This window comes from Engraulis encrasicolus, chromosome 10, assembly GCF_034702125.1.
Source record: "Engraulis encrasicolus isolate BLACKSEA-1 chromosome 10, IST_EnEncr_1.0, whole genome shotgun sequence".
NCBI classification, from domain to species: Eukaryota; Metazoa; Chordata; class Actinopteri; order Clupeiformes; family Engraulidae; genus Engraulis; species Engraulis encrasicolus.
The window spans coordinates 44,501,643-44,527,472 of record NC_085866.1 but is presented as its reverse complement, the minus strand read 5'-3'; the positions used below and the strand labels follow the sequence as shown (position 1 = coordinate 44,527,472).

Sequence of the window (25,830 nt, the reverse complement as noted above, 5' to 3'; positions counted from 1 at the left end):
TGTAGTGAAGCAAAACATCCTGATATAATGCAGATAGGCCTACAAATGGCTAATACCCTTTTATTAGCTTTGAAATAATAAAGGGTCTTTCTGAATGGATAACTTAAAGTTATATTCAAATGACCAGCCTTTTAAAATAAAAGGTGAGTTTTATGAAGGGTTGGCCTGTGTAGTGTCCGTGCGGTATGACAAAGTATAGCTGAAACAACACTAAAAAAACACAGTGATACATTTCACTTTCTTCCAGTATCCCAATATTGCTGTCTATAATTTCTGATATAGGATTACTCTCATTTTGTTTGGTTGATTTACAGTACAGTGCACAGGTAATTTCATTTTACTTTTAGATGGTAAAAAATGAAATGATGGCGAAATCAAAGCAAGCACAAATTGTGCTACAGTAGAAATATTGATGACGTTGCTAAATGGAATGTGTATGTAGCCTACTCTCTATGAATGTAACATAATGTAAACACGTGTCAGTTATGTAAAGAGTTGCAAACAAATGGCTAAATGATATGATTAGTTTGTGTATCTCGTGTAGGCTGGAGGCTGGAGAATGTCGCTCCACAAAGGCGTCCGTCACAGTACCCCCTAGCTGTTTTGGCGCTCGCCAAGCCTCCGCTGTTTAAATGGGCCAAGTTAGGGAAGCGGCAAAGAGTGCAAATCTTGTTTGGTCTGGGTCTATGAACTAAAGCGTGACTTTAGCGATATATACAGGGTTAAAAAAACAAGCCATGCAAACGTCTCATTAGCTTTAGCCATTAGTTTCATCTGAATACATAAAAGGGACGAAAACGGTGTATAATTATTAACGTAATCTGCCAGGCAATCAATATCAACGTTTTAAATCCAAAGACAGTCTATTGTTATCTTTGAAAGTAGCCTATGACTTAACCCCATCATTGATCTATCGTGACACAATTTTATCAGTTGGCATGTTTATTCGGTTGTGTGGCGTAAAAGCGCGAACTGGGATGTGTCAGAGTTTCTGTCTGTAAAAGAAAACAAAGCAGTTGCTCGAAATATATTTCAACAAGCAGCACGACACCTTAAAAATTAGCTTCGAATCAATGAGGGATCAATAATTAACGTAACGACCACGGCGAGACTCTCGTAGATGTCATGCATTAGCTGTACGAGTGCGATTAGATGTGGTAGGCTGGAGCTTGGTGAAAGCCGTCATGCAAGTGAAGCAGTGAGCCCACCGGAGAGGAGGAGAGGGAGGCTGTTGAGAACTGGGAACTGGTGAATGGCAGTCTGTTGGTGAACTTACGCGGACGGCTGTCAGACAGCAGCGACACTGGAGCTCGCCTCGAGTGAAAACAAAGTGGAGCGCCTGCAAGTCTGAAGCTAACCCAACTCCGTAAAGAGGATACACAAGTTGGGGACGGACGAACTGCTAATCACTTGTTACCGGCGCGCTCCGCTGCTAGTAACATGCCTGCCATCAAAAAGGAGAGACTGGATGGGGAAGATATGGCATTAGCTGCCTTCAACCATCCCGAATACCTGGCCCCTTTAAATGCCACTGCTATCCCCGTGGTGACCCCTCATCCACCGCCGTACGACCACATTTTCGCCCATCATCGAGCCTACTTGGGGCTCCACGACACAACGCTGCATCACCAGAGTCTCCACCACCACCCGGACGACTTAATGCTGGAGAGGTTCTCATCCATTCCGGACTTTCAGCCGTTTTTTGACAACGGGGAGCCGTGTATCGAAGTGGAATGTGGGGAGAACAAGGCTTTACTCTACATTAACAAGCTATGTCAGGGCAGCAAAGGACCCTCTATCAAATATCGGGGTGAATGGCTAACCCCAAATGAGTTCCAGTTTGTGAGTGGACGAGAGACAGCAAAAGACTGGAAAAGAAGTATCCGACATAAAGGTAAGTTACCGGAGGAAACAACTGGGATACAAAACGTGTGTGCTGATATTACGCTTTTCTTTTTCCGTAGAGATTGTCGTACCACCAGTTGTGAGATGAATTTGTTTCTCGGGTGCTCGGAGCTTTTGGAGTTAAAGGGTTACTCAGCATTAGACCAACTATGGCTCGTAGTTTACTGAAAGGCGTCAAAAAGACACTTGCAAGGTCCCTTCACAGCATTCATTAACAAAGCAACAACTGGAGTCAGGGACATGGGATGAGGTGAATATATGACTATGATTACATACAGTAGTGCAAAATAATGGATGTCAGTATTTCCTTGAAACCAGTGGTCAGTGTTTTCATTTGGCAACGGCGGCGATGTAATAATTACGCACCGCTAGACGCAGAGTATTTTTTATTCGATTGATTGTCTAGTCTTGTCTTAAATAGCTCAATAGTCTTAACACTTGTGAAGGGGGTTGTCTGATGGGGTGGTTTTCAGTGAAAGACTGATTTTGGGCTATTCAAGAGTAGAGTGGTTTGATTGCTGAAATTGATTTTGTGTACACTACTGGCGCATCATGCTTCACCAACACTGAAGCCTCATGATGGAGTAAACTTGTGGAAAGCGCAACTAGTATTCAGGTAATGGTAATTATTCACACAAATACACACAAACACCCTCTGCAGATTATCGGGCTGTAGATACAGGATTTAGTTGATGTTGCTGTAACGTGGTATTTATTTGAAAAATGAAGGGACCTTATTTGTTTGAACGACCCTTATGGTACTGAGTGGGCACATGCCGCCAACACCACATGGGATCGAAATGCGTAACTGAAATATGGGGTGGGAATTGTTACCGCCTCTGTCTAAAAATTGTTTAAGAGTTGCGTCTCACCCATGGGGTAGTAGCGACGGCGTGGTGTCTTCACACAGACGCCCCATCCGCGCGCTGCTCCCCGGCGTCCCAGCGCGAATTTGTCAGACAGACGAAGGGGGTAACGGTCAGTAATAAAGGCCAGTTACCAATTCCTTTTTTAGTGTGGCATGGGTATTGGACGTGTTCTGCTTTACTGGATTTTAATGGCAGTACTTACTATGGTACTAAGTGACACGGGCATACATTTGATATGTTGGTGTCTAATGTGTGACGCTATGTTGTGCCTGTGTAATTAATTAATATTTCTCAAATATGATTCTAAAAGTGGTTTCCACTGTAGTCAGCTTTACAATGACTAGTGTATGGCTGGTCATTTATACTATGTAAAAATAAGATATGTGACTTTCATTTCATTCTGACTTTTTTTAATCAATACATCCACTAGACAAATGCCAACTATGTTGGAGTGAGTTATTCTGCACTTGTCTCAAGCAGTAGAACCCTCTCACTAAATGAATATTTTCTAGCAGGTTGATGAGGAATGGTGTGATATAAATACTGAATACTGTATTTCTCTCGTAGGGAAGAGCTTGAAGACCCTTATGTCCAAAGGAATCTTACAGGTACACCCCCCAATCTGCGATTGCCCCGGCTGCCGCATCTCATCTCCAGTGGTAAGAAGAAAAGTTTCTGTTTGTCTCCTTAACACATGATCATAGTGCTTTCCTTCACAGTATGCTGTGCAAAAGTTTCTTAAGTTTGTGTTTTCATGTCTACAATGGCTGCCTTGAGCTTGTGCGAAGCTGAGGGTTCCAGTTTGAGTGTTTGTGGCCTCACTGCTGTTCGTGTGTTACTGCTGTAACAAATGTGCGTCACAGACAAAACATTTATGTCCAAATGTCACCGCGTGATGACTGGTGTGAGTGGCGCCACAGGGCCAGGCGAGGCACACTTTATTCTGATTTATTTGTATAATTATACATTTGTTGCCAGATATGCCCAATTTATATGGAGATTCGGCCGCTGGTTTTGGGTCCTTATTCCTGTAAGGAACAGTAGTACAGCATTATACAAAGCCGGTTGAGGAACTCATAGAGATAAGAGAGTTGCTTGTGACCGAGTGAAATACATTTGCAAAAATACATGTGGCATGTGGAGAAGCTAGGAAGAGTTGTTTTTTTTAATTAAGCACAATTCTTGAAATCGACACTGGGCTCAACATCCATCTCTGTGCAATGTGAAAGAAATCAGTTTTTGTTGAGTGAGTTAACAATGCTTTAGTTTTAGAGGAGCAGCACACTGTCACATATATATGAGTATGAATTGAGGAGGATGTATACATCCCTTGCTGCTGTGTGAAAGTCATGGTCTATTGTTTGAGTATGGTTTTAGTCTTGGAGCAACGCTGTCTGAAACACACACTGTAAAAAGAAAGCTATAGGATCTACTCAATAAAATTGGTGTAAGGATTTCCACAGTCCTGAATAGAGTATAATTTACCCCTACATTGTCAGTTAAGTTTAACCAATTCCAGCAGCTCTGATATACTGACCACATCAAAGCAAAAATTAATGATAAGAATGAGGTTACATTTACTCATGTCATGTAGCTTCTTACTATCACTTCTTACTGATAAAAATGGGGTAGCATTTACCCATTTCATGTAGCTTTTTATTATCATGTATTACTGATAAAAATGGGGTAATATTTACTAATTTCATGTAGCTTTTTATTATCATCTATTACTGACATAAATTGGGTAACATTTAGCCATTTCATGTAGCTTTTTATTATCATGTATTACTGATATAATTTGGGTAACATTTACCCATTTCATGTAGCTTTTCATTATCATGCATTACTGATGGAAATAAGGTAACATTTACTCATTTCATTTCGCTTTTCATTAACACCGATTACAGATAAAAATGGGGTAACATTTACTCATTTCAAATAGCCTTTTAGTATTACTATTTATCTACAGACACAAAATAAATCAATTGTAGTTCAGTATTTTTATTCACCAACCAGACGACAAGCAGTTTCACAACACTGAAGCCATTATGTATATATTATTATATATTATATATATATATCAGTGGTTCTTAACCTTTTTATCTTAAAGAACCCCCCTACCTGTGCCCAAGTTAAGCCGTGCACCCGCAACCCCCAAAACTACTACATGGTATACATGTAAAAGATGATTTAAGTGATTAATGATTATCGCATTAGACACCAAATGGGGACCAAAACATGATACATTTGGTTTGTTTTGACCTAATTAAAATGTTCCCGGCACAATTTTGGTCATTACCTAAACACAAACAAATATCCGCCCACCACCTGGAATCTCTGGCGCACCCCCAGGGGGTGCCCGCACCCAAGGTTAAGAACCACTGGCCTATATAATACAAAATGGACATTTACTTGCATCTTGAAACCAACACTTCCAACTTTTAGAAGCTACAAGAAGCAACTTTGTTCTGTCGAGTTAAAAAATAAAATTAAGTATGCATTCAACATCTCTTGATTTTAAGTGGCACTGGCCAGAACGGCCTGATGGCGAGGTAGCCTATTCCCTAATGACCAAGCTTTATGTACAATACACTTACTGCCAACAATACCCACACTTAAAGTGATACTGTCCCATTTTTGGAAATACACTTATTTTACACCTTCCCTTGAGTTAAATTATTGGGTTTCACCTTTCTCCTGTACTTTCAACTGTTCTCTGGGTATGGCAGTACAACTTTTACCTCCAAGCTAGCAGTTAAAATTGAGTTCTATGACACCAGATAGCCACCAGCTGGTCTCATAGGACTCAATGCTAACTGCTAGCATGGAGGAAAACTTTGTACTGCCATACTCAGAGAATAGCAGAAAGTACAGGAGGAGGGTGAAGGCCTATTATTTAACTCAAGGGGAGGTGTAAAATAGCCTTATTTCCAAAAAAGAGACAGTATCCCTTTAAGATCTCATTAACATCTTGACTTGCAGAACTTATTTCAGCTAACAGAGAGGCATGGTCAGCAAAAGACTTTTTTCAGGTTTAGTCAATGACAACACAAGTTATATGGGTCCTTGTACCCCCCCCAAAAAACTTCTGCAGAACAGCTTGAAGCCGTGTGCGTATTCGGCAGTTTTCCCTTCACAGGATCAGGAACAGATCTCAGTTTTTGTAAAAAAAAAAGTTTACAGAAAGTGGTTGCGTCAAAAAAAAATAATCTTGGCTGAGCGCACACGAAGCTTAACCTGAGTAAAAGCAGTTTACTCCAGTAGTTTGCCTTGGAGTGTAGAGACCCTTTTCCGAAACTTGGTTTTGTCTAGCTCCAAAAAAATCTTCTGAAATACCTCAAAAGTAAAATTAAGTATGCATTCCACATCTCTTGATTTTATGTGGCACTGGCCAGAACGGCCTGATGGCGAGGTAGCCTATTCCCTAATGACCAAGCTATAAGTGTGGGTATTGTTGGCAGTAAGTGTATTGTACATAAAGTGATACTGTCCCATTTTTGGAAATACACTTATTTTACACCTTCCCTTGAGTTTAACTATTGGGTTTCACCTTTCTCCTGTACTTTCAACCGTTCTCTGGGTATGGCAGTACAAATTTTACCTCCAAGCTAGCAGTTAAAATTGAGTTCTAGGAGAACAGTTAGCCACCAGCTGGTCTCATAGGACTCAATGCTAACTGCTAGCATGGAGGCAAACTTTGTACTGCCATACTCAGAGAATAGCAGAAAGTACAGGAGGAGGGTGAAGGCCTATTATTTAACTCAAGGGGAGGTGTAAAATAGGCTTATTTCCAAAAAAGAGACAGTATCCCTTTAAGATCTCATTAACATCTTGACTTACAGAACTTATTTCAGCTAACAGAGAGGCATGGTCAGCAAAAGACTTTCAGGTTTAGTCAATGACAACACAAGTTATATGGGTCCTTGTACCCCCCCCCCAAAAAAACTTCTGCAGAACAGCTTGAAGCTGTCTGCGTATTCGGCAGTTTTCCCTTCACAGGATCAGGAACAGATCTCAGTTTTTGTAAAAAAAAAAGTTTACAGAAAGTGGCTGCGTCAAAAAAAATAATCTTGGCTGTGCGCACACAAAGCTTAACCTGAGTAAAAGCAGTTTACTCCAGTAGTTTGCCTTGGAGTGTAGAGACCCTTTTCCGAAACTTGGTTTTGTCTAGCTCCAAAAAAATCTTCTGAAATACCTCAAAAGTAAAATTAAGTATGCATTCCACATCTCTTGATTTTATGTGGCACTGGCCAGAACGGCCTGATGGCGAGGTAGCCTATTCCCTAATGACCAAGCTATAAGTGTGGGTATTGTTGGCAGTAAGTGTATTGTACATAAAGTGATAGTGTCCCATTTTTGGAAATACACTTATTTTACACCTTCCCTTGAGTTAAACTATTGGGTTTCACCTTTCTCCTGTACTTTCAACCGTTCTCTGGGTATGGCAGTACAAATTTTACCTCCAAGCTAGCAGTTAAAATTGAGTTCTAGGAGAACAGTTAGCCACCAGCTGGTCTCATAGGACTCAATGCTAACTGCTAGCATGGAGGCAAACTTTGTACTGCCATACTCAGAGAATAGCAGAAAGTACAGGAGGAGGGTGAAGGCCTATTATTTAACTCAAGGGGAGGTGTAAAATAGGCTTATTTCCAAAAAAGAGACAGTATCCCTTTAAGATCTCATTAACATCTTGACTTACAGAACTTATTTCAGCTAACAGAGAGGCATGGTCAGCAAAAGACTTTCAGGTTTAGTCAATGACAACACAAGTTATATGGGTCCTTGTACCCCCCCCCCCCCAAAAAAACTTCTGCAGAACAGCTTGAAGCTGTCTGCGTATTCGGCAGTTTTCCCTTCACAGGATCAGGAACAGATCTCAGTTTTTGTAAAAAAAAAAAAAAATGTTTACAGAAAGTGGTTGCGTCAAAAAAAATAATCTTGGCTGTGCGCACACGAAGCTTAACCTGAGTAAAAGCAGTTTACTCCAGTAGTTTGCCTTGGAGTGTAGAGACCCTTTTCCGAAACTTGGTTTTGTCTAGCTCCAAAAAAATCTTCTGAAATACCTCAAAAGTAAAATTAAGTATGCATTCCACATCTCTTGATTTTATGTGGCACTGGCCAGAACGGCCTGATGGCGAGGTAGCCTATTCCCTAATGACCAAGCTTTATGTACAATACACTTACTGCCAACAATACCCACACTTAAAGTGATACTGTCCCATTTTTGGAAATACACTTATTTTACACCTTCCCTTGAGTTAAATTATTGGGTTTCACCTTTCTCCTGTACTTTCAACCGTTCTCTGGGTATGGCAGTACAAATTTTACCTCCAAGCTAGCAGTTAAAATTGAGTTCTATGAGACCAGATAGCCACCAGCTGGTCTCATAGGACTCAATGCTAACTGCTAGCATGGAGGCAAACTTTGTACTGCCATACTCAGAGAATAGCAGAATGTACAGGAGGAGGGTGAAGGCCTATTATTTAACTCAAGGGGAGGTGTAAAATAGGCTTTATTTCCGAAAAAGAGACAGTATCCCTTTAAGATCTCATTAACATCTTGACTTAAAGAACTTATTTCAGCTAACAGAGAGGCATGGTCAGCAAAAGACTTTCAGGTTTAGTCAATGACAACACAAGTTATATGGGTCCTTGTACCCCCCCCACCCAAAAAAAAAAAAAACTTCTGCAGAACAGCTTGAAGCCGTGTGCGTAATCTTCGGCAGTTTTCCCTTCACAGGATCAGGAACAGATCTCAGTTTTTGTAAAAAAAAAAATTACAGAAAGTGGTTGCGTCAAAAAAAATAATCTTGGCTGTGCGCACACGAAGCTTAACCTGAGTAAAAGCAGTTTACTCCAGTAGTTTGCCTTGGAGTGTAGAGACCCTTTTCCGAAACTTGGTTTTGTCGAGCTCCAAAAAAATCTTCTGAAATACCTCAAAAGTATACTTCAGTTTTTTAGGATACTCCAGATTCAAAGCGTAGATCAGACCCATAAGTAAGGCACAAGCCCTCGTTCGGTTTCCACAGCCATTGAGGACTTTGATGCCTTCGATTACGATGACCACATCGTCTAGGTCCTCCAATGTTGGTGAACTGCGAAGGACAAGTAGCTTCATTGGCTGGTCCGTGTAGTTCTCGTCATCACTCTACATGTAAAAAAAGATGATGCAACAAATTATAACATATCAAAAGCACTTATGACAACTCTTCAACGCTAGATGGATGTATTACACTTCATCCCAAACAATTTTCTTTAAGAATAAATTGTTTACAGATTTCTCTGTCTGAAAAGATTCTGCCTCAGACCACCATGTTAAACTTCTTCGCACAGATCCCATGTTATAACCTTATTGCCCTCAATATCACAATGGCCAACTCTCAATGTGTTATTTATGGCCCTCTGCTGGAAAGACTCAACTACATCTTAAAGGCTAAGTGTGAATGGGCCCGCCGGCCAGCCCATCTGCACAAAAAGGCTACTGAACCAGGTCACATGCACAAGACACACAAACACATACACACCTGGCAGTCCTGGAAAAGCTCACGTGGATCTTCTCCCAAGTGCTCCATCAGACCGCACAGCACTGCATCCCTTCGTTTCTCGACACTGTGGTGCTGTAAGGAAATGTATGTTGTTGAGACAGTTTCAAAAGGGAGCTGTTGCACTTTTTGTGAAATCATGTGGTAGATGCTAGAGGCCCACGGGACTCAAATTTCCATCATGTTCGGTGACTAGGCACAATCACAGTAAACGCTGACTCCTGTGCGCTACTAGTCACCGTCAGCCACAGCCACTTCATTGGGTGAGCATGAGCAACCTCAAGTTGATAAGTCCACTTTCAAGCGCACGCTGAGACAGGGTGAGGCATTTATGACTGCTCTACTAAACCTCTTTTCAAGTAAAGCCAGCTCCAGACTAACTTTTTTCACTGGTTGCACTGGTGCGCCTAAACATTTTTTTTAGGTGCACCAGCACAAAATTTAGGTGCACCCAAATGTTTTCACCACCCCATACACACACGCACCTCAGCTTTAAAAAAATAATAATAATTAAAAATAATGACAATAGCAACAATAATAGCAACAATAATAGAATAATAATAATACATTATTTTTTTATTATGAATAATAAATTATTATTAATAATAATAATAATAATAATAATAATAATAATAATATTATTATTATTATTATTCTTTTATTGTTGCTATATTTTAAAAGACCTGGAGTATTTCATGTGCTATAGACTAGTCTTCCAAATTTGCTCCTTATAAAAGACATGACAGTAGGCTACCTAACTAACACATCTTGGCTACAAGCAGTTTGGCTGGTAGAAAAGACCAAATTAGTAGCCTTTTAGTCAGTATGTGTTTGACTAAGATCAACATACCAGCCTTTTCTGCAATAAGGCTACGCACACGGCACAAGCATAGAGTTACAATATGAAGATAGATAGAGGGATAGATGGATGAAACAAACCCTGCTAAAAATGTCATGATTTTTAAAATCATTAGACACAAATAGCCTAGCTTATGTTTACAGTGGAATCTGAGGTGGGTTTTGTCTATTTCCCCGTTTTGAGCGCTCTCCCTCTGCATAATGATTGTGGTAGGGTATCTTAGCAAGTGCTACGAACAGACACGACAGCACTAGTGCGCTCGCTCGCTCACTCTCTCTCTCTCTCTCTCCCGTGCTGTCTCGAGGTGCATGAACGATGCCTTGCCGACTGATATGCAGTATGTAGCCTGCCTTAGTCGCTATCAAAAAAACTCACAGAAGTCCCGACAGACTAGCGCGTCACCTGTTGTTTGGCCAACTCTGCACGCGGCTCAAACGGGCAATTATCCGCAGCCGTCTGCGTCTTTGTGTGGCAATGTTTAATATCCGCTCAAGCCATTTCGTTTTTCCCCGTGATTGTGACTCTCGTGTTTAAAATATCCTCAAGACATTTTGCTGTTTTTACCGTGCTTGTAGCTCTCTCGTCCGTTGCAAAACTTGCCTGGTTGAGAACACAAAACTCGCTGGCACATGTGAACTCGGATAGTTGAGCGAAGTCGAACATTCTATTCTGAAACGTCGGGCTGCCTGTGAGCGAGGAAGGGGGAGAAAGCTACGGTAGTTCAGCGGAGTTGAAGGAATGACCGCATCGACACGTTTTATTGTGTGATGATGGGCCACTACTGTAGAATGACTATTCATTTTATGTCCATTAAAACGGTTGTTTGGTAATTGATTTTGTTCTACTGATGGCTGGTCGCACCGGTGCGCCTAAAAATATTTTTTAGGCGCACCATTGAAAAAAATGGGCGCATATGCGACCAAATTGGTCGCACTCTGGAGCCCTGAAAGCCAAGCCAAGTCAAGGAACCCTTTCCATCCATCCCAAGGAACCGAACCAGAGGGCTGGAATCACCTCCATTAAGGAAATAGGCAAGGCTTGGGCTTAGTGTAATTACAAGGACTATTTAAAAGGGGCACAAGGAAGAATGACGTCCTTTGCACGGTGCATGGCATGCCTGTCTCAAAATCTACTCTGTAATGAAAAAATGCTGTTCAAATGAACTCGCTGTGAGAATGTTTTTCATCAAGGAATGCCAGCAGTTGATACAAGCGATTTTTCGTATGAAAAGTGTTTCCCACAACATCCTTCACACCGCTCTGCCAAAAAGTTGCATTAAGTTAAGGGTTTTTCTGACCGTGGAAGTGGTCGCAAGAATCATTGTTCACTTACTAATGATTAACATAACCATCGGCTGACTCAGGACAGTGATAAATTAAACTTTTAATCCTACCTGGAGCCCCTTGAATCATAGGTCTGATTTATGTCATACAACCTACATGAAATTGGTACCATGCAGTAATCCCAACATTTTGGTACCTGGCACGAAGACTGTTTAATTACCTACAATGAAAGCACTTATACCTCATCAAAAGCCTTTAAGTGAGGACGCAGTCTTAACCCAACTGTCCCTCCTCTGTTACGCATCAGGGTCAGCAGTCGGGGGGTATGTTGATCAAGATGCCGAATGAATTCCTCCTCAAGGCGTCGAGTTGTGACCCTTCTAAACTCTTCTTTTATCTACAAAATATGACATATACAAACAAGACATGCATTTTAGTTCACAAAAGTCAATAGAATAACTTACATTTTCCCGTAGCTATGCTATCCCGTAGTTATGCTTCTACGGAGCATAAAATGGCAACAGGACAACAAAAAACCACTTGAACAATAACAGCATGTCAGAACACAATAAAAAAGCATTTACACCAACATGGTGGTCAGGCAAGGTGGCTACCTTGACCATTTAGTGCTGAGGGAAACCCAGAAAACAGACACGTTGTAACATCAACACCAAGCAATCTTACCTGAGTTTCAGTAAAAAGTGCTGGCCATCTCTCCATGAGTTCGCTCACAGGACTCTGGGCCACCACCTCTTGCCTCCGGATCGAGAAAGTGTTGAACATCTTTTCACTTATGATGTTGGCGTTGTTGTTTTTTTGTACTTCTTGAATCAGCTGGATTCTCTCTTCCTCTAGTTTCTGGTCATCAATCCCCACAGGATGTGGGGGGAGGTAGTTTACCTCTGCTTTCTTTGGTCTTTTTATGCCTTTTGCAGGTGTAGCATCTGCTGAGGACTTTCTTTTTAACATGTTCACCTCCAATTCAGGGTATGATGTGTATGATCGAGACTTCAGTTTTGTGCGGTAGTTATGCATTTTGTATTTTAGACTCTGTTGCCAGCCATACATTCCTGTGAATGATCCTGGCTCTTTAAGGCAGGGAAATTTGGTGATCAAGGCTTCAACCACTGAAACTATTTGGAGGTTGGAGGGGTAAGCCGTGTAATGAAATATAGTTTCCGCAAGGTTTTGCCTAATTGCAGATTTAACACTTGCGTCTTGGAATCGCTGACCAGTGATATGGTAGGTCTTGTTTGCCTCGGCAAGGATATTTTCCACATCCCTCGAGAAGTCAGGCACTTTAAATGGCACTGGCCAAGTAGTAGAGCGGTATGATTTTGGCAGTATTAGTGTATCTTGTGAGCTAAGAGACACTCCGTCATCTGAAGTGTCAGGCAAGAGCTCACTAACATCTAAACTTGTGTTCATAGAACTTGTTTCAGCTAACAGAGGGGACAGACCTCCTGAGGTGTCAATGCTGCTGAAGTCTAGCACAACTGTAGGCTCCTTTATCACAACTTTAACAGTGGCCATGTCGCACAGGTCTGAGGTGTTTGTCAGGCTGAACAATTGGTTGCAAAAACTTTGGTCTTCATAAAGTAAGGAGATCTCCCCTTCTACGTTAAAGGTATCAGCAATTACTGTAATGAGATCTCCCACTTCGCCTGGAAGCCCATTTGGAAGAACTAATTTGTGTATGCTGTCATCTCCCAAGATAATCCGTAACCGAACAGACATGTTTTATGTGTGGTGTGATAAGCTGTAGAGAGAAAAGAGAAGTTGATTAGTTAGTACATACATTATACTCAAATACACATGTGTGATAGGGCGAGTGTAACTTTTATCACTCTGATGTACAAATGAAGTGTTTCAATGAGACCATTCGTCCATGGACTGTATTGTAGGCAGCCAAAGGATATGTGTCGTTCAATTGTGACTGTTGAACAATTTCGATCTCTCCTGTGGGCTGTACTGCAAAGCACCTCAGATGCTCATTGTACCACGCACTCAGCAATTTCAAAACAAAGACAGGACTGTCATGCACCAACATAATTTGAATTATTTCCCCAAAGTCGGGCAATCCTCCTGTGGATCCAAAGGGCAACAACATCCCCACACAATACTGAGTGCCCAAAACAGTAACCTTTTCGGTCATGTTCACAGCTACCATCCCAGGAAATTTAGCTGAAAAAGACTCTTTAACCTCCACTGCCACTTCAGTCTTTCTGGACACAGAGAGTGCTGGTCTCAAAGCAATAGCATTTTGCATGCAACACGCAATCATTGTTTGATGTTTTTTGGCCATGGTCAAGAGAATGTTTCTGAAAGACCCTGTCTGCCTCACCAACCGTTTAAAGAATCGGTGCTTCGCCTCAAATCTCATGGTCCATAGAGCTACCGGTGGTCCAAAAGCAGTTGTGAGTGACGGATAATGTTCCAAAAAGTGATGCTTCGGTTTCACTGTCTGGTTTGGAAATACATTCAAATACCTCCAACGATGTTCGCTAATTTTGCTTTCAAGGTATCCAATGCTTTCATTTGTGTGTACAGGAGCCATGACGAGCTCGACAACATCCTTCAAGGTCATCAAAACTTGCCATGCTGAGTCATCGTCAGGAATTCTGTCACCAATCATGAATGGTAACAAACGTAACAGGCACCAATTCTCATGTGCATTGCCGCCTACACTTTTGCGTGCTCCAAAATTAGCAGGAATTGGCTGTGGAGAGTTGACTTTATCAGTCCACTTGTATGGAAACTGAAGAATGATACCGTTTAATTCCTGAAGGGAGAAGTATTTTTTCTTTATGAAAAGATCAAGACACAGGGCTAATTCCAAAGGAACCACTCCTTCCAGCAAGTCATGCAATGCGTCAGGGGGATACCCTGATGTTACGTGAAAGTATGTCAGTGTTTCAGAGATGGGACACTGACTCTTAACTCCGCAATGATGGGCATTTGTAGCATCAGACATTGCTTCTTCGACATGCAAAGCATAATTGGACTCTGTTCTTTGTGGAAACATTCCCTCTGCAACCTCATGACACTGAATGTTGGCGCGATCAGCAATGCAGAATCGACAAAAGTGGGATGAAGAAAAGCTCTCGACAAATCCACCTAAAGAGTGAGCCCCAAGATTGTCAGCAACAACTGCAAATACAGTGCCTTTTACTACTTTGCCAAGACTTGGCACAAAGACACCAGAGTCTTCAAAGCATTTTAGATCCCTAAGAAGGGGTTCCAAAACTCTTCTGTATCCATGTGTGCTGATATCATTTGCTTTGCAAAGAATGGCAAGGTATATGGAAGACAAAGTAGACCGCAGGTAAGCAGGAATGTCTGCAAACACCCAGTACACAGCTGTTACTTTATGCTTTTTGCGAGACGTCCCTAATGGGTTGCAGATTTCAAAGTCGTCAACGTAAAGAATGAGAGACACGGTAAGTTCCGTTCCACAGAGGAATCTGTTCTCCCTGAAACAGGAACCATCATGAAATGATCTGTACACAGAAGAATCACCAAGAGAAGGACCTCTATTCTGGAGCACAGTCGTTTGAATGTGTTTGTTGCTCAGCAGTTCAGAGAGCAATGGAAGAATTGGTATATATTGAAAAGTGTGTCTGTCATTTCCAGGAAGTAAGTATTCAACAGGCTCAGTCACAGTGAAATTTTCCTTTAAATGCTGGTACCTCTTGTACTGTGTGCGCAAGGGGCCACTTGTTTCCAATGCAGCAGATAAAGGACTAAACTGACAAAGCTCGTTCACCAGTTCAGCAATCACTGCATCTTCAATGGTGCATCCATGCCTCTTTAAGGTGCCCAGAATAATGTTCTTTATAACTGGTTCAGAAGCAGATGACAAAAGAAAATGGAGCTCATCAATTAGTTCGTCAATACACGTGTTGGAAACATTGAAGAGGCAGTCCAACCTTAGAAGAAGCAAACCCAGTCTCCTGACAATACTCTGGCGCAAATCCTGAACCTCAACCTCAACATCATCTTCGAGCAAGGACTCACCGTGGCTGTGACTTTCAACCAATTCAGTTTCTTCAGGGCTTTCGACTTGATATCGTTGGAGAACAGTACTCTTGAAACTATCCAGTGAATGTGGACTGTGTTTTTTGCTCTTGTGACTGTAAAATGTTCGGTATATATTTGTTTCATAGTCACATCCTTGAAACACACAACACACCATTTCAAATTTCTTCAGGTGGCTGCCAAGATGCTCAAAATACTGCTTCTGCGTGTTAAATGTGCATGAATTACATACTAGACAACTAAAATTAAGAAGCTCGTTGGGACCATCTTCCTGTTCATGACACCGGGACAGATGTGTATGCAATGCACCCCATGTTTTAAAGGTGCAGGGGCAATCAAAATGGAGGCATAGTATTGACTGGTTTCGGCCAAAATGCACATGATGTAATCGATAGTGCTTACATAATTCTCTTCGTTTAGGCGTTGTGAAGCTGCATTTTTTACAACGCCAATTCATTGAGTCATGTGTAAAAGGCTTGTGAACAGATGTATGAAAACCTACCTGACTGCTGAGTAGATCCGTTCCATCAGTGTTGATGCCCCAGTTGTCAGCACCTATGGTCAGACAAGGAAAGCAAAACAGAATATGTGTGTTTTCAGAGGCATAAATCGCAACGTTTTGTTTCAATTTCTTCACAATGGAAGGGCCCAGAATGAACTGAGATGTCTGTATTCTGATTGCTCTTGCACTTCCAAACATGGCCAATATTTATGCACACACCTATTTATTGTAAGGAGATCATCTTCAATTTTCATACACCAGTTAACAGATGCCCATACCTGTGGTCAGACAAAGAAAACAAAAAGAGAATATTTGTGTTTTCAGATGCACAAATCGGAAAGGCTTATTCTTATTACTTCATTCTGGACCTTTCATTGTGAAGAAATTGAAACAAGATAAAGGGTTGAGAGCCTAAACAAAGTATTAATTTTGCAATACAAGTGATCCAACTACACCAGTAAAATTGCCTACTCGTGAAAAGAGAAGTGTAGTTGTCCTTCAAGTTAAATATGTATAATAAACTGAGTGTCATCTTTGTGAGACAAGTTGGAGAAAAGTGCCTGCTAAATGCAAAGTAACCCATGTTCTGAAGGTGGTTAGCAGAGGGTATGGGCTACTTTCAGCACAAATGTCCATGTTGTCATATTCAGCATAGTGTTTTAGTAGCTCTAGTCGTTTCAATGTTGTGAAGCTGCTTTTTTGCACAGCCAACTCAAATGAAACACTTGGTTAGAGTGAAGGTCAGATATATAACTTACTGAACTGCTGTTAGGAGATCAGCTTCAATGTCTGTACACCAGGTAACAGGCGTCCACACCTGTGGATATAGAAGGAAAACAAAAAGAATGTTTGTGTATTCATTACTGAACTGCTCATTTTGCAATACAAGTGATTCAACTGCACCAGATTGCTGACATTGGCTACTCCCGAAAAAAGAGAAGTATAGTTGTATTTCAAGTTAAATATGCATGACAAAGTGAATGTTGTCTTTGTGAGACAAGTGTCTACAGACTGATTGCTCTTGCACCTTCAAAACATGGGTTACTTTACAGTTAGCAGAGGGTATGGACTAGTGTTGCACCAATGCCAGTATCGGCCAGGGCCTTGATATGGCACAAAAATAGTGGTATCGGTGTCAGCAAGTACCAACAAATGGACCACCGATACCATTTACTGATACTTGTATGACACTTGAATGTAGCTCTGAATTAAAATGTATAAAAAGATCTACTGCATTCACTTTATACAGTATTCGTCTTTTTCCTGCTTCACAATGTAGGCAGCAGCCTGACAAAACCATGATAGCAATGATTTTACATCCAAGTAGTATGCAGCTCTTCATAGATATCTATACATTTCAAGCAAAGTGGTATCGGTATCAACCGATTCTGCACAGCCAGGTATCGGGTATCTTATCAGGGCCAAAAAATGGTATCAGTGCAACACTAGTATGGACTGCTTTCAGCAGACATGTCCATGTTGTCATTTACAGTATAGTGTTGTAGTAGCTCTAGTCGCTTCAGTGTTGTGAAGCTGCTTTTTTGCACAGCCAATTCAAATGAAACACTTGGTTAGAGTGAAGGTCAGATATATAACTTACTGAACTGCTGTTAGGAGATCAGCTTCAATGTCTGTACACCAGGTAACAGATGTCCACACCTGTGGATATAGAAAGAAAACAAACAGAATATTTGTGTTTTCAGACGCAAAAATCGCAAAGACTTGCTTCAATTTCTTCACAATGAAAGGCCCAGAATGAACTGAGGTGAAGGGATGAGAACATAAACTAAGTATAACAAAATGAATGCTGTCTTTGTGAGACAAATATCTGCATTCTGATTGCTCTTGCACTTCAAAACATGGATTACTTTACATTTAGCAGAGGGTATGGGCTACTTTCAGCACAAATGTCCATGTTGTCATATTCAGTATAGTGTTGTAGTAGCTCTAGTCGTTTCAATGTTGTGAAGCTGCTTTTTTGCACAGCCAACTCAAATGAAACACTTGGTTAGAGTGAAGGTCAGATATATAACTTACTGAACTGCTGTTAGGAGATCAGCTTCAATGTCTGTACACCAGGTAACAGGCGTCCACACCTGTGGATATAGAAGGAAGACAAAAAGAGAATGTTTGTGTATTCATTACTGAACTGCTCATTTTGCAATACAAGTGATTCAACTACACCAGATTGCTGACATTGGCTACTCACGAAAAAAGAGAAGTATAGTTGTATTTCAAGTTAAATATGCATGACAAAGTGAATGTTGTCTTAGTGAGACAAGTGTCTCCAGTCTGGTTGCTCTTGCACCTTCAAAACATGGGTTACTTTACATTTAGCAGAGGGTATGGAATAGTGTTGCACCGATGCCAGTATCGGCCAGGGCCTTGATACAGCACAAAAATAGTGGTATCGCTATCAGCAAGTACCAACAAATGGAGCACCTATACCATTTACTGATACTTGTATGACACTTGAATGTAGCCTTGAATTAAAACGTATAAAAAGATCTACAGCATTCACTTTGTACAGTATTCGTCTTTTTCCTGCTTCACAATGTAGGCAGCAGCCTGACAAAACCATGATAGCAATGATTTTACATCCAAGTAGTATGCAGCTCTTCATAGATATCTATACATTTCAAGCAAAGTGGTATCGGTATCGACCGATTCTGCACAGCCAGGTATCGGGTATCGGTATCAGGGCCAAAAAATGATACCAGTGCAACACTAGTATGGACTGCTTTCAGCAGACATGTCCATGTTGTCATTTACAGTATAGTGTTGTAGTAGCTCTAGTCGCTTCAGTGTTGTGAAGCTGCTTTTTTGCACAGTCAATTCAAATGAAACACTTGGTTAGAGTGAAGGTCAGATATATAACTTACTGAACTGCTGTTAGGAGATCAGCTTCAATGTCTGTACACCAGGTAACAGATGTCCACACCTGTGGATATAGAAAGAAAACAAAAAGAATGTTTGTGTTTTCAGACGCACAAATCGCAAAGACGTTCTTCAATTTCTTCACAATGAAAGGCCCAGAATGAACTGAGGTGAAGGGATGAGAACATAAACTAAGTATAACAAAATGAATGCTGTCTTTGTGAGACAAATATCTGCATTCTGATTGCTCTTGCACTTCAAAACATGGATTACTTTACATTTAGCAGAGGGTATGGGCTACTTTCAGCACAAATGTCCATGTTGTCATATTCAGTATAGTGTTGTAGTAGCTCTAGTCGTTTCAATGTTGTGAAGCTGCTTTTTTGCACAGCCAACTCAAATGAAACACTTGGTTAGAGTGAAGGTCAGATATATAACTTACTGAACTGCTGTTAGGAGATCAGCTTCAATGTCTGTACACCAGGTAACAGGCGTCCACACCTGTGGATATAGAAGGAAAACAAAAAGAGAATGTTTGTGTATTCATTACTGAACTGCTCATTTTGCAATACAAGTGATTCAACTACACCAGATTGCTGACATTGTCATGCATATTTAACTTGAAATACAACTATACTTCTCTTTTTCCGTGAGTTGCCAAAGTGAATGTTGTCTTTGTGAGACAAGTGTCTCCAGTCTGATTGCTCTTGCACCTTCAAAACATGGGTTACTTTACATTTAGCAGAGGGTATGGACTAGTGTTGTACCGATGCCAGTATCGGCCAGGGCCTTGATACGGCACAAAAATAGTGGTATCGGTATCAGCAAGTACCAACAAATGGACCACCGATACCATTTACTGATACTTGTATGACACTTGAATGTAGCTCTGAATTAAAATGTATAAAAAGATCTACTGCATTCACTTTGTACAGTATTCGTCCTTTTCCTGCTTCACAATGTAGGCAGCAGCCTGACAAAACCATGATAGCAATGATTTTACATCCAAGTAGTTTGGAGCTCTTCATAGATATCTATAAATTTCAAGCAAAGTGGTATCGGTATCGACCGATTCTGCACAGCCAGGTATCGGGTATCGGTATCAGGGCCAAAAAATGGTATCAGTGCAACACTAGTATGGACTGCTTTCAGCAGACATGTCCATGTTGTCATTTACAGTATAGTGTTGTAGTAGCTCTAGTCGCTTCAGTGTTGTGAAGCTGCTTTTTTGCACAGCCAACTCACATGAAACACTTGGTTAGAGTGAAGGTCAGATATAACTTACTGAACTGCTGTTAGGAGATCAGCTTCAATGTCTGTACACCAGGTAACAGATGTCCACACCTGTGGATATAGAAAGAAAACAAACAGAATATTTGTGTTTTCAGACGCACAAATCGCAAAGACTTGCTTCAATTTCTTCACAATGAAAGGCCCAGAATGAACTGAGGTGAAGGGATGAGAACATAAACTAAGTATAACAAAATAAATGTTGTCTTTGTGAGACAAATAGCTGCATTCTGATTGCTCTTGCACTTCAAAACATGGATTACTTTACATTTAGCAGAGGGTATGGGCTACTTTCAGCACAAATGTCCATGTTGTCAAATTCAGCATAGTGTTTTAGTAGCTGTAGTCGTTTCAATGTTGTGAAGCTGCTTTTTTGCACAGCCAATTTAAATGAAACACTTGGTTAGAGTGAAGGTCAGATATAACTTACTGAACTGCTGTTAGAGGAGATCAGCTTCAATGTCTGTACACCAGGTAACAGGCGTCCACACCTGTGGATATAGAAGGAAAACAAACCGAATATTTGGTTTTTCAGACGCACAAATCACAAAGACTTGCTTCAATATTTTCACTATGAAAGGCCAAGAATGAACTTCACAATGTGGGCAGCAGCCTGACAAAACCATGATAGCAATGATTTTACATCCAAGTAGTTTGGAGCTCTTCATAGATATCTATAAATTTCAAGCAAAGTGGTATCGGTATCGACCGATTCTGCACAGCCAGGTATCGGGTATCGGTATCAGGGCCAAAAAATGGTATCAGTGCAACACTAGTATGGACTGCTTTCAGCAGACATGTCCATGTTGTCATTTACAGTATAGTGTTGTAGTAGCTCTAGTCGCTTCAGTGTTGTGAAGCTGCTTTTTTGCACAGCCAACTCACATGAAACACTTGGTTAGAGTGAAGGTCAGATATAACTTACTGAACTGCTGTTAGGAGATCAGCTTCAATGTCTGTACACCAGGTAACAGGCGTCCACACCTGTGGATATAGAAAGAAAACAAACAGAATATGTGTGTTTTCAGACGCACAAATCGCAAAAGACGTTCTTCAATTTCTTCACAATGAAAGGCCCAGAATGAACTGAGGTGAAGGGATGAGAACATAAACTAAGTATAACAAAATAAATGTTGTCTTTGTGAGACAAATAGCTGCATTCTGATTGCTCTTGCACTTCAAAACATGGATTACTTTACATTTAGCAGAGGGTATGGGCTACTTTCAGCACAAATGTCCATGTTGTCAAATTCAGCATAGTGTTTTAGTAGCTGTAGTCGTTTCAATGTTGTGAAGCTGCTTTTTTGCACAGCCAATTTAAATGAAACACTTGGTTAGAGTGAAGGTCAGATATAACTTACTGAACTGCTGTTAGAGGAGATCAGCTTCAATGTCTGTACACCAGGTAACAGGCGTCCACACCTGTGGATATAGAAGGAAAACAAACCGAATATTTGGTTTTTCAGACGCACAAATCACAAAGACTTGCTTCAATATTTTCACTATGAAAGGCCAAGAATGAACTGAGGTGAAGGCTTAAGAGCCTAAACAAAGTATTCATTTTGCAATACAAGTTATTCAATAACACCAGATTGCTGACATTGGCTACTCACGAAAAAAGAGAAGTAGTTATATTTCAACTGGTTCAACATGTATGACAAAGTGAATGTTGTCTTTGTGAGACAAGTGTCACCAGTGTGATTGCTCTAGTACTTCAAAACATGGGTTACTTTAGATTTAGCAGAGGGTACTGACTGCTTTCAGCAGAAATGTCCATGTTGTCATAACATGGTATAGCAATCTAGGTGAAATAGGCGAATCTTGTAAACACGCTGTGCGCAAAGATGCCATGCGCTAAAAATGCTCAGCTCTTTATGCCACAAAAAGAGCTGAGATAACAGCATTCTTTGTTCGGGTACAATGCGAAATCCCTAGCATGAAACCCTAGCATCTTGGCAGAAACTTAGCCAGAAATATCACATGGCGAAGGGAACAACTGTCTTGCCACACGGACGAATGAGAGAAATGTAAACTGACGCCACGCACATAGTCCCTTATTTAAAGCGTCTCGTGCTTTTACCTTCTTGAAGAGTTGGCAACCTCGCTTGCAGCACGTGAACCTCTCTGAGCAGAGAATTGCATGTGCACCTGTTGCAAGTTAGGTTGTCAACTGGGTTTTTCATTTCTTAGATGCAATTTCACCAAATGCGTCAGTTTAAGCTCTTACATAACCGTACTTCTGTTTCTAAATATGGGACGATCCCGTATTTCAAGGGACTTTGCAACCCTAGCTTACAGAGTCATGCCTTTCCTCGAAACAGGCGGTTTGGGGACAGAAACGTACTGCACTAAACACCGAATATCGTTATTTTCTGAATATGCAAAATATGTCCCTTTAACAACGATATAATGTTAAATTTAACACACCTTCAGGCAGTCGTGGAACGAATGTGTGAAACTAGGCATGCCCATGGTGGCTAACCAAAGCTCAAGGCGTGTTCATGTTAGCTAGCACGTGGTGCTCTACACATGTGTTAGCAACATGTCACCTCAAGATCCCTTAAAATAGCTTCTGCATCCTCTTCGAATTGAATTCATTGACTGAACTTGGTAACAACTCCGCATTCGTCCACCCATCGTTATCACACACGACACTAGGGTAGTTCTACATAGTTCCCATCTAACAATTGAAGGCAGCGCTGTGGCAAATAATACCCTCTATCTTTATAACTTTTCTACATTGGGGGAGGGTAATAGGGCCACCCTGAACAGTTCTTGTTTTCTTGAGAATTGTGAAATGGCTAACAGTGAACTCCCTGCACTGCGCACGAATTGGCTAAACCTAAAGTGGTGAAACCAGAATCACTAAAACAACAATGTCTTTGGATAGAAGAATCCCAAATACAACTTCAGGGTGATTTTAAAATAAAATCCGTTTGAAGTCGTTGTTGCATTTCGTTATTACAGCACACTTCCAACTTACCTTGGAAATTAGCTATCCGATTGTGCGGGCCGTCTGACTCCAGTCTTCTGAAGGAACGTGTGCTGTGCTCATGAATCTTGGTGCACGTGCAGCATTCAACTGGATGAGTCATTATTGCTGCTAGAATCATTTCAGTTAGGTAATCCCTACCTATTGCGAGACATTATTTCCTGCCTAATATATCTGTTTATTATTTAGTCCATTTTCAATTGTTGAATTGGGTATAGTTTACTCCTTTCTCGCCAGTAGAAATTACATTATTTTATTGACTATTATTTGATCAATTTTCAACAGTTGAATTGGGTATAGTTTACCCCTTTCTGAAAAGTAGCAATTTATACTCGATATTAATAGGTAATACCTGTATGACCTACCACTTGCAATCGGTTACATTTGCTTACCTATATTTTTCATCTAAAATTAATGATTTTTAAAGCAGTAACATATACAACCCCATAAAATCATTTTTACCAGTGCATGTTCTTCATATGAATATTAGTACGAGCGCTGAGGAGAGTATACTGTGTGGAGGGGAAGCAGAATTCTGGAGATGGGACCATCTGTTTCCCTCCCTCAAAGTTTTTAATTCCCACGTCAGCCTTCAGCCATGACAGGCAGGCACTAAGGAGAACAGATTACATACGGCCCAGTTAATAAGTGATACAAATGGCTGACTTATTGGCTGTGGAACTCACTTTTTGGCATTGTTCTTTTGTTCTTATCGGTGACCACCGCACGTCTTCTAAGACTACATGTCAGGGGGCTTTTTTTGGCACTTTGCAAGGCCTACAGTATGTGGGTGCTGTTGCGTATATGTTCATAATATGTTTGGGTGTATGCTCACACATGTTTAGTGGTATGTGGGCATTAATGTGTGTCTGTGTGTAAGTACAGTACAAGCTTGTGTTTCTTTGTGTGTTGGCTGTGAAAGTGGAAAGAAGATGGCCAAGGCACACATACACCCCCCCCCCTCCACACACACACACACACACACACACACACACACACACACACACACACACACACACACACACACACACACACACACACACACACACACACACACACACACACACACACACACACTTCCACACACTTCCACACAGGTGTTGCAGCGTTTTTTTTATCTGAAGCAAGCGCATCTGTTGTGGCCTTTGAGGGTTAAGCTGAAGGGACGGGTGTAAGAGGCTTAGGCAGCTACTGAGCGCGGCTATGGGCGCTTATTGTGTACGACACACGCAAGGTAAAGACGGTTTAGATAAGCGGAAGGTGTTTGGGTGATACAGGTAAGGCAGTGACATCACCCGCACTCACGCTATGGGACGGTCAGCGCCCAGATTAGGTTTGTCATTAATTTAGAACCGGAAGAAAACAATTAGGAAAGTCTTTGCAGTTTATAGGACGAGATGTTCTATCTGACTGAAGTTTTGCATATTTGTTTCGCATAGATATAATGTATATACATCCCTAAGCATAATTTCACAGCATCTAGTAACTTATTCATGCTCATTTGAGGCGCTAGTCAGTATATTTATCTTGTTGTATACTTTTTGAAAAGTTAAAAATATCTGTTTGGTATTGGTTGCTCAGATGTATCTGCTGTCTGCTATATCATGCAATCAGGGCTCTAAATTAACGTTTTTCATCACTACCCAAAATGGCTAGTAGATGTTAATCTTACTAGCCAAACACACCCTCACTAATGGGTCAAAGTGGCTACGAAGTTGGTGTTTTCTAGCAGCCAAACTGAAATTTCACCAGCATTTGGCCAGTTGGCTGGTGTTAATTTAGAGCCCTGCATACAATACCATAAAAGCTACTTTGAATCAAACTGGAGCCATTAAGTCAGCCACATTAAGTTCTGTCCTCTCATTGATTTCATTGTCAGTAAGTTGTTTTGAGGTGTGAGGCAGCGTTGTGTTGTGTTGTGTTGTGTCGTGTTGTGTTGTGTTGTCCGCTGGTGCGTTTTCACACAGCCTTCGTGTATGTCCTTCTCTCTTCAACTGCTTTCATCGTCCACATGTCTCATTCGGTGACCCCTTATTGTGTTGTGTTAGCTGTGGTGAAACACCCCCACATACACCACATGCACACACACACACACACACACACACACACACACACACACACACACACACACACACACACACACACACACACACACACACACACACACACACACACTTAGACAGGCAGACAGACAGACACACACACACACACACACAGCCCACTAACACCTCGGCAACAGCCTCCAACCAGTAAATGCACACATTCACATTCACAGACGCACACACACACACACACACACACACACACACACACACACACACACACACACACACACACACACACACACACACACACAGACACACACACGCACATTCGCACTAACCCCCTGCGGTTTGGTGAGAGGTGTGTACGAGGAGGGCAGGCAGGCGGTTGGGCTTGTCTCTCGTCTCTCATCTCTCTCTTTCTGGCTCTCTCTCTCTGGCTCTGGCTCTCTCTCTCTCTCTCTCTCTCTCTCTCTCTCTCTCTCTCTCTCTCTCTCTCTCTCTCTCTCTCTCTCTCTCTCTCTCCGCGTTGGCTTTCCCCCATCACTCCTCCACCCTCTCCCCCCTCCAGGGCATTGCACACACCACTGCTCATGCTCTCTGCCTCTCCCTCGCCGCACTCCCCCTCTTCC

At 41.3% G+C, this 25,830-nt stretch overlaps 1 protein-coding gene across 4 annotated transcripts in view; it reads left to right on the top strand.

Annotated features, from left to right (window-relative positions):
- Positions 1–626: 626 nt before the first annotated feature.
- The window catches only part of samd11 (sterile alpha motif domain containing 11), a 130,914-nt gene continuing 105,710 nt past the window's right edge, over positions 627–25,830 (top strand). For 2 of the 4 annotated variants that reach the window (XM_063208986.1, XM_063208985.1), the window contains exons 1-2: positions 627–1,894; positions 3,342–3,433. In XM_063208986.1, coding sequence (XP_063065056.1) covers positions 1,441–1,894; positions 3,342–3,433 — 546 coding nt within the window. In that variant the 5' untranslated portion in view covers positions 627–1,440. Of the gene's footprint in view, positions 1,895–2,131; positions 2,156–2,830; positions 2,884–3,341; positions 3,434–25,830 lie in introns of those variants that run through there. The other 2 variants (XM_063208988.1, XM_063208987.1) reach the window with 2 other exon arrangements.